The 13183-nt window shown below is 42.4% G+C and overlaps 1 protein-coding gene across 1 annotated transcript; it reads right to left on the reverse strand.

Annotated features, from left to right (window-relative positions):
- Positions 1-2031: 2031 nt before the first annotated feature.
- LOC112848107 (uncharacterized) lies at positions 2032-8404 on the reverse strand. The gene is made up of 2 exons (XM_025911136.1): positions 8279-8404; positions 2032-8079 (listed from the first exon to the last, which is right to left on the reverse strand). Exon 2 carries the CDS (start codon positions 7843-7845, stop codon positions 2032-2034), a length of 5814 nt encoding a protein of 1937 aa, XP_025766921.1. The 5' UTR covers positions 7846-8079; positions 8279-8404.
- Between the last annotated feature and the right edge of the window lie 4779 nt (positions 8405-13183).

The raw sequence follows: 13183 nt of genomic DNA on the forward strand, positions 1-13183 counted from the left end.
TCTCTGCCGCTTATCCTTTTCACGGTCGCAGGGAGGCTGGAGCCTATCCCAGCTGTCTTGAGGCGAGAGGCAGGGTACACCCTGGACAGGTCGCCAGTCTGTCGCAGGACTAACACATGGACAACCATTTGCACTCACATTCACACCTATGGGCAATTTAGAGTTTCCAATTAACCTATCCCCACTAACTGCATGTCTTTGGACTACTGGAGGAAGCTGGAGTACCCGGAGCGAACCCACACCATCATGGGGAGAACTTGCAAACTCCACACAGAAAGACCCCTGCCTGATGTGGAACTGAACTCAGGACCTTCTTGCTGTGAGGCAACAGTGCTAACATGTTGGATGATGAACACAGGTCAAAAGGGTCAACACACTACCAGTCCAGTCTCCTTGAGGCTTCCACAAAATTCAGATAGAATCCACACATTCCCAAATCCAAACTAGAATCAGCTCACTACTCCGTGTCAGGCAATCTCCACACAAACCTGGTCACAGGGACAGACAGGTAAGAATTTCTTAGCAAACAGTTTTCACAGCAACAAGAACAGGAGCCAGACTTCGCTAAGTGTTTCACTTGGTGATATCTGATCTTCTGTTACTTTCTGTCCCGTCTGTAACAACTGAAAATAGAATAAATAAATAATAACAACAAGGTCAATCAAATGGACCAATGAGGCAAGGCAGAGATGGTCCACTTGGTAAAATAATTCCGTTGGGCTTCTCTCTTTGCCTTCAGACAATAATTCTGATGGCAAAAGAACCAAACGGGACAGGCAGCAAAAAACAAAACAAACAAACAAAAAAAAACTTATCAAACCCAAAGCAAAGGCTCAGTTGTTAAAGAAGTTAAAGAACTATTTGTGACAGATAAGAAACATGTACAACATTATTTTAGTCTCTTAACCACACAGAGGCAGTTCATCATCAGACACTAGAAAATCACCTGTCCATGGACCTGCACACAGAGCAAACTGGTAATAATGTATTAGCATTATATTGTATCTTTATTTCAGACATATACAGAAAAAACAATATCTAGAAGTACACATATTTGCATTTCTATTGAATCCCACTTTTCATTGTTAGGTTAGGTTCCCATCATTACTTACCCCACACAATAAACAAGGAATGAAGGAAATATATATAATTTGGATGCAATTTAGCATAGTTATACATACAATGGGTCATCAACTTGATCAGTTTCATATTCTTCCAAAAGCAGTTTTCCAAACATCTTTATGAACTGACTAATGCTTGAACATTGCTGTAGGTCCACAGGAAAACTGTTCCACAGTTTTACCCCACAAATGGTAATACAAAAGGTTTTAACCTTTGTCCGTGCTTTAAGAGTCTTCAGATTAAATTTTCCCCTCAATTCATAGTCCCTATGCTGTCCTCACTAAAGTTTGCTGCAGGCAACGTAATTTCAGCTAGACAGCTAGCTTAACATTCTTTTATTCCCAGCACTTCATCCTCCAAGAAACAGGCCGCTTGTTGTGTTTGGCAGGATTTAATGATGAAAATAAATTCTCTCTCTCTCTTTTTTGTAAAACTGTACAAAGAAAAGGAATACAAAATACACAATGAAGACATGTTCCATTACATTGGGAGAATAACATTGCTCTAATGAAGGATACATGACCACAGATGAAGCATCTGCTAAAAAATATATGCATCTACCTACCTCCATAAGATTTAACTCAAAACAGTGTCAAAACTTACTAATACACATTAAATGTATAGGAACTTACGGATGAAGCCGATATTGTGGACTTTAACACCAGGATTGCAGAGATTGCCATCAGATTACAAATGCTGTCACTTCAGCAGCTAAAGAGCACACTACTTCCTGTAGACCACTTCCTCTACAAAAGGACATTCTGCTTAGTTACCACTAGGTGGTAGTAACACTTCTTAAACAACAACAATACCACTAGGTGGTAGTAACACTTCTTAAACAACAACAATATGTCCGTTCCATGACACTCCCCGCCTGGCATATTGAAGATATGCCACAGTCTCAATCCCCTAGCTTGCTGATGAGTCATTGTCCTGTGGTGAAAACAACAGGATTACTTGAGAAACTGGTCTAGAGAAGACCTTTGCTGTCTGGTTCCGTATCACCTTAACTTCGACTTTCCTAACAAGTCCATCTCTGCTGGGAACAACCTTGACAATAATTCCCATAGGCCACTGATTCCTCTTGGTTTGATCGTCCTTGAGCAGAACAATATCTCCTTCTTTGAGATTAGGTTTCTGAGATTGCCATTTGTGCCGACTCTGTAATGTGCTCAAATATTCACGGCGCCACCTAGCCCAGAAGGTATCTGCCAAGGCCTGAACTCTTTTCCACTGATTCTTGAGCAGATCCCCTTTTGAAAACTCACTTACAGTAGGAGAGGGAACGCCACCCTTCTGGGTCAGCAATATGGAAGGTGTTAGAATGAAAGGCGCCTCAGGATCAGTAGAAACTGGTATTAATGGCCTTGCATTGACAATGGCACTCACTTCAGCCATGAAAGTGGTTAAGACCTCATGAGTGAGCTTTACATGTCCAACCTGAAGACGCATAGAATCTAAAATCCGTCTTGCCACTCCAATCATGCGCTCCCACGCGCCGCCCATATGAGAGGAGTGAGGTGGGTTGAAAACCCAAGTGCATTTTTGTTTAAGAAGGTAATCCTCTACGCTCTTATTGCCAGGATCCATCTTCAGCTCTTTGAACGCTCCAGTGAAATTGGTCCCACAGTCCGAGCGAAGCTGTTTGGCATGACCCCTGATGGAGAAAAATCTTCGGAGCGCATTTATAAAGCTTGAGGACGTCATTGTTTCAATAACCTCAATATGTATGGCTCGAGTGGACATACATGTGAAAAGGACAGCCCACCTTTTGTCCTGAGCTTGACCACCTCTGGTACGGCGCGTCACCACTTCCCATGGTCCAAAAACATCAAGGCCAACGTAGGAAAATGGAGGGTCAGCCTGAAGGCGCTCTGTGGGTAGGTCTGACATTTGTTGCTGCTCGGTTCTTCCTCTTAGTTTCCTGCATGTAACACATTTGTGAATAATGCTGCTGATGAGACGTTTCCCTCCAACAATCCACAGACCACTGTTGCGAATTGCACCTTCAGTGAAATGCCTGCCCTGGTGCTTTACAGCCTGATGATGATGACAAACAAGCAAGCTTGCTACATGGCTGCGGCTTGGTATTATTAGCGGATGGACTTCACCAGTTTCAAGTTGTCCTCGGCCAATGCGTCCACCTATTCTTAACATACCTTCGCTGTCGAGAATGGGTCGAAGTTTGTACAGAGTGCTGGTTTTCGGAAGGTCATGTTTCATTTTGATGCACTTCAGTTCTTCTGAATACATTTCTTCTTGCACACATTTTATGATGATCTGTTCTGCTCTGACAATGTCAATGACTGACAGGCCACTTTTGCACATATGCCATCCAACACACCTTTGATTCTTTGAGGAGTGAGAGAAACACTGAGCAATATGACACAGATGTGCCACAGTCTTACTGAGTGTGGTCCAGCTAGAAAAACGCTGGAAGCGTTTTGAGCCAAGCTTGTCTCTACTAACTTGTGTGGCGAGCGAAGTTACCTCAGGACGTACCTCAGCATCAGCATCTGGGTTCACAAGGTCAAATGTTGATCCATTATCGCCACTGGCAGCTACCTTTGGCTGTTTCATTAGGAATGCTGGTCCTGTTAGCCACGTTGTGTCGGCAAGCTCGGCGGCTGGAACAGAACGTGACCCATGATCAGCCGGATTTAGTTCTGAAGGAATGTAGTTCCACTGCTCAGGTTGAGTTGACTGCCGGATGCGCTGCACTCTATTGTTCACATACACATAGAACCTCCTAGTCTCGTTGTGTATGTATCCCAATACAACTCTGCTGTCAGTGTAGAATTTCACTGTCTTGAGATCTAGATCAAGCTCCCTCATTACTAGATCGGCTATCTCAACGGCCATGACAGCAGCACACAATTCCAGTCTTGGGATTGTGAGGCCTGGGTTGGGAGCGAGCTTGGATTTCCCGAATACAAAGCCCACCTCTTGGAGACCTTGTTCATTCGTTGTCTTAAGATAAGCAACTGCAGATATTGCTTTGACAGAGGCATCACAGAAGATCAATAATTCGGCGTGCTGTGCTTTGGAAACAGAGAAAGAGGCATATGCTCGTGGAACATCCAGGTTTTTTAGTGCTGACAATGATTCACTCCATCTTCTCCAACTTTCTTTTTTAGCCTCAGGGAGTTCTGCGTCCCAGTCTGCATTCTCAGTTGTTAGCTCTCTTAGAATCAGTCTCCCTGTCACTGCAACAGGAGCTATGAACCCCAAAGGATCAAACAGACTGTTTACTGTTGACAGGACACCACGGCGTGTAAATGGCTTTTGATTCTCAGGAATATTGAATCCAAAGGTGTCCGTCATTATGTTCCAGCTGACTCCAAGACTGCGTTGGACTGGTAAGTCATCCACAAAGAGGTTAAGGTCTTTTACATTGTCTGCTCTCTGATCTGCAGGAAATGCGTTCAATACTTCTGCTCGATTTGAAGCTATTTTGTGCAGAGTGATGTTAGATGCTGCCAACATCTGCTGTGTTCGACGCAGAACATCAATGGCCTCTGCTGTTGTAGCAAAAGACCGGAGGCCGTCATCTACATAGAAGTCTCTTTCTACGAAGTGCCTCGCATCACTGCCATATTCAACTTCTTGGTGCTCTGCTGCTTTCCTCAGGCCAAAGATTGCCACTGCAGGTGATGGACTGTTTCCGAAAACATGAACACGCATGCGATAATCCACCACATCCTTACTCAGATCGTTATCCTGGTACCACAGGAACCTAAGGAAATCCCTGCAGTCCTCACGAACAACGAAACAGTAAAACATCTGCTGAATATCTGCAGTTATGGCCACGGGCTCTTTTCTGAATCTGAGGAGGACACCGACGAGACTGTTGTTAAGATCTGGTCCAGACAGCAGCACCTCATTTAGCGAGATTCCATCATACTGAGCACTGGAATCAAATACCACTCGAATCTTGTTTGGTTTTTTGGGATGGTAAACACCAAACGTGGGCAAATACCAACATTCTGCCCCCTCCTGTAGTGGTGGTGCAAGTTCAGCATGTCCCTTGTCTAACATATTTTGCATGAAGTCTGTGAAATGCATTTTCATTTCAGGCTTCTTATCTAAAGTCTTCCGCAGTGACATCAGACGGTGATGAGCGTAACATCTGTTATTTGGTAGACGTTTGCGTGGGTGCCGAAAAGGAAGAGGGGCAACCCAGCTTTTTGTCTCATCCTGGAAGAATTCCTCTTCCATGATCTGTAGGAAGACTGAATCCTCAATGGAGTGTGCTAGCTGGTTGTCATTTTCTGTGGCATTGAAGACCGTTTCTCCAAGATTAGTCACTGTCGACGCATTTTGGATGTCTCTATTGGGTGGGGTTCTCTTTTTCTCATCTTTGCCATTAGGATATTCTTTCACCTTTATCTTATTCTCACACGTGGCAAAGTGACTTGGTCTGCCATTTTCCAGGATGCAGGTTTTCATAGCACTCACTGTAGTCGTGTTGTGTGCACCTCCTATGCACACCTCTCCAACAATGACCCACCCGAGGTCTAAGCGTTGTGCATATGGCGCGTTTAGTGGACCATTATACTGGTCTCGAACCTTATGCGCTCTGATAATGTCTCTTCCCAATAGAAGAAGAATGTCTGCATCTGGGTCAAGCGGTGGAATCTTATCTGCCACTCTTTTAAGATGATGGTGGTGACATGCAGCTTCGGGTGTGGGTATCTCTGACCTGTTGTTTGGGATATCATTACACTCTATAAGTGCAGGCAAGGGCATGGTAACTTTCCCATCCAACGATTCTATCATAAAACTGTGGGCTCTTCTCCCAGATGCTTCTATGATGCCTGCACAGGTTTTCAGTGTGTATGGCATGGTTGCTCCCGTGAGACCAAACATGTCAAAAAACTCAGATCTGGCCAGTGAAACATTACTTTGGTCATCTAAAATGACATACATCTTCTGCCATAGCTCTTGGTGGCCATTTGGATACACATTCACCAGACAGATCTTTGAGCAGGATTTCCCTTGAAACCCATCCCCACATACCTGGGTACATCTGGATGTGACACTCTGTGCCTCTGTGTCCGACCTCTCCCCGCCATTCTCTGTCGAGGAAGTAGGAACTGCATCTGAGCGTGAAGCTGGTCCAGGGTGCAGAGCGGAAATGTGTTTATCGCTGTCACATTCCCCGCATTTTACGGTGGCCTCACAAGATTTGGCTTGATGAGTCGTAGAGGCGCAGCAGCGAAAACATATGTTGTTTTCTTTTAAGAACCTTTTCCTCTCTTCCAAGAGCAGTTTTCGAAAACCTCTGCATTTTTGAAGAGAATGAGGCTTGTGGTGCATGGGGCATAGCTTCTCGGGATTTCCTATTTTGGGCTCTGAAGCCATAGATATGTTTGTCTTGTGCACGGAGACAGGTCTCACTTGATTTGACCTTTCTTTCCTGTAAGAATTTGTGAAAAGATCTGGATAGTTAAAACTGGGATCATTTCTCTCTTCAGCTTCTCTGCAGATGAATTCTTTGAAGTAGGAGAAAGGAGGAAAGGCAACATGATGATCTCTTTTGTATTTGCACCCGTGTGACAGCCACCTGTCTTGGAGATATAAAGGGAGCTTTTCCACAATTGGCTGCACACCTCTTGATGTATCAAGATAGGCTAGACCTGGTAGGTAACCCTCTCGTTTAGCAACGTCAAGTTCAGTAAGCAAATCAGCCAGTTCTTGCAGTTTTTGACTCTCTCTGTTGTGGATCTTGGGAAAACTCTCAAGTTTGCAAAAGAGAGCTCTTTCTATCACCTCTGGAGCACCATACTTTTTGTTTAGTCTTTCCCAGATCATTCTAAGTCCCACATTAGGCTGTCTGATATTCACGGACCGTATTCTGATTGCATGCTCACCAGATTCTTTACCCAGCCATTTGATAAGCAGATCCATTTCTTCACTTGCTGATAGACTCAGACTTTCGATTGTGTTGATGAACGTTTCTCTCCAGGCTTCATAGTGTTCGGGTAAGTCATCAAACTTTGTTAGGCCTGAAGAAACCAGCTGGGATTTGGCAAGGAACTTGGCAAGATCTGTAGATGAGTCAATATTGTGGGAGCTGTTTAGATGTGGTCGATTGTCGGACAGTACCCTGTGCTGGTAGCGCTCATCTTCTTGCTGTGGAAAGTTCATATGGAATGGCTGAGCATTATTTTGAGGGAAGCTGGCTCCGTTGTCGATGAGCTGGGGCTGTGCATTCTGATTGTAGCTTAGAAATGGAGTGGATGTTGGCGGTAAAGTCGAATCATTCTCTACTTTGGGTTCTTGTGGGAATTGATCTTGTGTGTGCTGTGTAACATAGTGATCAGTCCTTTTCAATGCACTCTCTGGCAAAGGCAGGAAGTCAAATTCTTTGTTGTTGGATTCATTCACGTCTCCTGCAGCTGCCTCCAACACCTCAGCTTCAGCTTGGGCAGCCTCAGCTTCTTTCTGTAGACTAATATAATCTATCTTGGCTTCTAGTCTGGCCTTTTCGACTCTCAGTTCGCCTTCCTTTTCCGTGAATGCTAGTCTGGTTTTCGCCGCCTCTGCTTTGGCTCGCGCCCTGGCTGCTTCATAGCTTACTCTGGAGCTCGTTGATGAGCGTGAAGAGCGTGACCTTTTTGAGCTGTGGCGTGAATAAATAGACCCCGATTCAACTTCATCTCGTGGGCCTTCAGCTCTATCTTCCTTTAAAGCTTGTGCTGAGGCGCTTGTGGCCTCCATTGCAGTGTGATGCAGACTGACAATCCTTCACTCTTCTTAACTTCCACGTTGAGTGGTCATCCTTTTACTATGCTGTCCTCACTAAAGTTTGCTGCAGGCAACGTAATTTCAGCTAGACAGCTAGCTTAACATTCTTTTATTCCCAGCACTTCATCCTCCAAGAAACAGGCCGCTTGTTGTGTTTGGCAGGATTTAATGATGAAAATAAATTCTCTCTCTCTCTTTTTTGTAAAACTGTACAAAGAAAAGGAATACAAAATACACAATGAAGACATGTTCCATTACATTGGGAGAATAACATTGCTCTAATGAAGGATACATGACCACAGATGAAGCATCTGCTAAAAAATATATGCATCTACCTACCTCCATAAGATTTAACTCAAAACAGTGTCAAAACTTACTAATACACATTAAATGTATAGGAACTTACGGATGAAGCCGATATTGTGGACTTTAACACCAGGATTGCAGAGATTGCCATCAGATTACAAATGCTGTCACTTCAGCAGCTAAAGAGCACACTACTTCCTGTAGACCACTTCCTCTACAAAAGGACATTCTGCTTAGTTACCACTAGGTGGTAGTAACACTTCTTAAACAACAACAATACCACTAGGTGGTAGTAACACTTCTTAAACAACAACAATATGTCCGTTCCATGACAGTCCCCTTCTCTGTCAAAAAACATCCTCTGTACATTTCCTGGTAACATAGTGTATCTGGCTTTGTACATAATTTTTGCAGTTTTATATTTTATAAGATTCATAAACTTCAAAATGTTTAATTTCAAGAACATAATGTTAGTGTGGCCTCTAAATCCTGCTTTAGTAATCATCCTGATTGCTTTTTTCTGAATTTTACATAATGGTGGAAGTGAAGTTTTGTATGTATTTCCCCAGATTTCAGTATTCAGTATTTCACAGTATTCCAAATATGGCAGTATAAGTGAACAGTAAAGTACCCGCAGTGATTTGGAAGGCAAAAAATGTTTAGCTTTACTCAGTACAGAGATGCTTCTTGACAGTTTAGCTTGTATATGCTTTATGTGAGGTTTCCAGCAGATTTTGTTGTCTATTATCACACCCAGAAATTTTGTATGAGAAACTTGCTCTACTTCAACATTATTTATCAACAATTTTGCTCCAGCATCTTTTTTACAATTTCCAAATAACATAAATGTAGTTTTATTCAAATTTAGTGATAACTTGTTTCTGTCAAACCACGTTTTCAGTTTAATCATTTCTTGTGTGACAATTTCCAAAAGCTGCTGTGAATTATTTCCAGCACAAAAAATATTTGTATCATCTGCAAATAAAATAACCTGTAATATATCAGATGTTTTACATATATCATTGATGTACAGGATAAACAGTTTTGGTCCCAATACTGATCCCTGTGGAACTCCACAAACAATGTCCAGGCAATCTGATTGATATTCACCAAGCTTCACAAATTGTTGCCTGTCTCTCAAATAACTCCTGATCCACTCTAGCACCACTCCTCTAATGCCATAGTGCTCCAGTTTATCAAGTAATATTTAATGATTAATTGTGTCAAAAGCTTTTTTTAGGTCAATGAAAACACCAACTGTGCATTGTCTTTGATCTATATTATTGGTGATATTTTCAATAAGTTCAATTAATGCCATGGATGTTGATCTGTTTGGTCTGAAACCATAGTGACTGTCCATTATTATTTTATGTTTATCTATAAATTTGTCAAGTCTATTAATGAAAACTTTTTCCAGTATTTTTGAAAATTGTGAAAGTAGAGAAACAGGCCTGTAATTTGTGAATTGGTGTCTATCCCCATTTTTAAACAGTGGTATTACTTTAGCTGTTTTATGGTTTATGTTTATGTTATGTTATTTTATATTTCTCCCTTCATTATTCCCTTGTGGAGTTACCCTCTATTCACTAGAGATCCAGTGTCTATGGCTCGGGGATGTTTTAAAATCATGATGATAGCACACTAAAAAGACCTTGTGACTGATCAGCAGATATCATAAGTGTATAAACTGATTAAACAAGCATGAGGCCTTCACTTCTACCTTTTCATGTTTCTAAGGTCTCTTCATGCTGGTTTTCATCTTTGCTTTTTGTTGCTGATTTTGTGTTTGTACCTTAATACCTAAATATTAAAGATCATATGTATGTCCTCATTACAACAGGCAATTGTGTTGGTGTGTGGGACGTAGGTTTATATGTTTATATTGTTAAATGGACAATGTGTTTCAGATAATTTTATGGAGAAACACAAAAGTAATGTGCTCAGTGTAATACATTACTTTTTTGAGTAATGACCCCAACACCCTTCACCACAAAGAAGGGAAATTCCTCCAACACAAACCCAAACATAAACATAACAGAAGGAATCAAATCACTGAATGATATCAAAGATGGAATAGGAATCGATAAATTCTTGTCCAGTCTGATCCCTACTCATGATGTCATGATTGATTCATATGATAAACTTTAAATTTCACCTCTAAACTCTTTCAAATCTGTCTTTTCCTCAAGATAATATTGGACAATTACCTTAAATGCAATAGTTTTGTAAATTTTAATAATCTAAAAAAAAAACAGTGTTCAAATATGTAAAAGTGGAGTTTTGGCCAAAAAACAGAATTAAACCAGCAAGACGTATGCTGGCAGACCGTGTGAAGGTTGAAGTGGGACCCAAAAGAAACAGAACTTGATATTAACTAAGAGTGGGGTGCTTATTAGAAAGTGGGGAGCAACATACAAATGAAAGAACAACCAAACTAAACACTGGGAACAGGAAACCTGAAACCTGGTACTGGGACATGGGCATGGAGTACATTAGCTTGATGCATGACAAACAGATAACCTGACAACAAACAAAGGGAAACTAATACAATATATACACGGAAGGTAACTAGGGAATGTGCAACGGGAAGGAAACACCTGGACCTAATCTTACATAAGGAGACAGCGAGGAAGCAAAACTGAATAAACTAAACGCAGGACATGGGACTATCAAAATAAAACAGCAAGTACGAAAAATACGGAGACGAGTCCCCTTTCCATTAGTACCTACTTGGATCGACTCGGCTGGTTTTCCATTACAATCTGGTACTACCTTTTTTTTCTTTTTTCTTTTTATAACAATATTGTTATTATTGTTTTCGTTTTCACAAACAATCCATAATTAGGGGAGAGCGGGGTAAGTTGTCACACTTTTCACACTGACTAACTTTTACTGAGCACCATACATCACAACGTAATAAATGTTTCACCAAATGAAAGAAGGAAGTCTCGGGCACATATGATGTATTCATTACATTTTCATATCTTATCTCATTACGGAGTTGTAGACTGTTGAATGGAGAATGTGCACTTGTGACAATTTGCCCCATCGGCAGGTAAGTTGTCACACTAGATTATCTTAAAATAAGAACACAAATACTTAATTGTGATTATTGATTTTAATTAGTAAATTCAAACCAAAACTGGAAATTTGAACAATTATGCCAAGAGAATTTGGAAAAAAAACAATTATTTCAATCCAATACACATTTTAATCAAAACATTAAGTAGAAAGAAAACTTTAGTTTGAACTTTAAACTCAAATGTTCTCTGGCTTGCACATAAATCCATCATAACTGAATGGAATGCTGCAAATAACTTGCTTTACTTAACATGTTTATCCTCTGAACAAAACAGATGCCCTATTTCTGATTAATCAGACTCAACTTCAGAGTCACAATTCTGGCACACATAAATTGCCTGGCCTGAGGTGCAAGCATCATGGGCCCATTTGTTGCATTTTACGCATTTTACCCAGGTCTCTTTTGGACGACTGTTTGAAAATGGCTCCACACAGACAAGGCAGAAGCACTCTTCATCATCTGATGATGACTCTTGAATTATTTTTCTTCTTTTAGCTGCGTTGTTCTTCATAGGTCCAGATGTTTTCCCCCCTCGCGTCCCTCTCTTTTGAAACAGCTTTTTGCTAGATTCAGCCTTATTCTTTTCTTTTTCTAGTTGCTGCTTCACTGGCGTGTCAGTTAGAATTGCTGATTTGCGTCGTTTTCTTCCTTTGCTGGATGGTTTTCGGCGGCCAGCTTTTGGATATGGCCGGATGTCCTCTGGAGTTGGTAGTCCGCTGTCAGTAATTGCAGTGCTGGGTAAGGGTGAGCTCGTGATAGAGATGGTGCTGGAGCTTGGCAGTTCAGAGTTGGTGCTGGGGCCTAGCAGTGCAGAGTTGGTGCTGGGGCCTGGCAGTGCAGAGGTAGTGCTGGGGCCTAGCAGTGCAGAGTTAGTGCTGGGGCCTGGCAGTGCAGAGGTAGTGCTGGGGCCTAGCAGTGCAGAGTTAGTGCTGGGGCCTGGCAGTGCAGAGGTAGTGCTGGGGCCTGGCAGGTCAGAGGTGGTGCTGGGGCCTGGCAGTGCAGTGTTGGTGCTGGGGCCTGGCAGTGCAGAGGTAGTGCTGGGGCCTGGCAGGTCAGAGTTGGTGCTGGGGCCTGGCAGGGCAGGGTCCGGAATAGGGCGATCTGTGACGTAGGATGGTGCAAACTTGGCTTCCAGAAATACATTTCTGTTGTAAGGTTGAATCCCAGCCACCCTAAAACCAGCCTGAATGTTCACTGGGGTTGCAGCCAGAGGATATGCAATTACCACAATCCCAGGAATGTCATAAATAGACATTGTCTTCCCAGGGTTGTTCCTCATCCAGGCATCACACGTGCTGTTGATGTGCCTCTTTAGTGGCCCGTAGACAGACCTGTCTAATGGTTGGAGCCGATGTGAGCAGTGGGGTGGGAATGACAGCATGATTATGCCATTTTCTTTGGCATAATTGAGTCCATCAATGGACAGATGAGACTCGTGGTTGTCCAAAAGGAGTAAACAGGGCTTCTCCTTTGAACACTTTGTATGTTCATTGAAATGTTGCAGGAAGTCAACAAAGTGTGTGTCTTTCATCCATCCAGAGGAATTTGCCCCTCCTTTGCTGCCGGGTGGCCCGTTGATCAGGAAATGGTCACGGAAGTGGACATGCGGGAAAATAAAGTATGGAGGTAAACTATTCCCTATGGCTGAGACAGCACAGGCCAGTGTGACAAGGGTTCCCCTTTGAGCAGAGGTCAATGACCCTACTTGTTTGAATCCACGTCTGGCCAACACTTTGTCTGGTTTATGTACAGTGGTGACCCCAGTTTCATCAACATTCCAAATGTCTCCTGGTCCAAACTCATATTTGCATAACACTTTCTCTAAGTTGTCAAAGAAAGCATTGACATTCTCTCTGTTGAAGCTACTTGCCCTGGCAAGGCTAGTTGCTTCTGGATTTCTCAGTGACAATGTTGTATGCCGCT

Source organism: Oreochromis niloticus, linkage group LG11 (genome assembly GCF_001858045.2).
Source record: "Oreochromis niloticus isolate F11D_XX linkage group LG11, O_niloticus_UMD_NMBU, whole genome shotgun sequence".
In the NCBI taxonomy this organism is placed as follows: domain Eukaryota; kingdom Metazoa; phylum Chordata; class Actinopteri; order Cichliformes; family Cichlidae; genus Oreochromis; species Oreochromis niloticus.

Excerpts from the sequence above, each read along its gene's own strand:
- LOC112848107 (XM_025911136.1), bottom strand. The coding sequence starts at position 7,845 with ATGGAGGCCACAAGCGCCTCAGCACAAGCTTTAAAGGAAGATAGAGCT.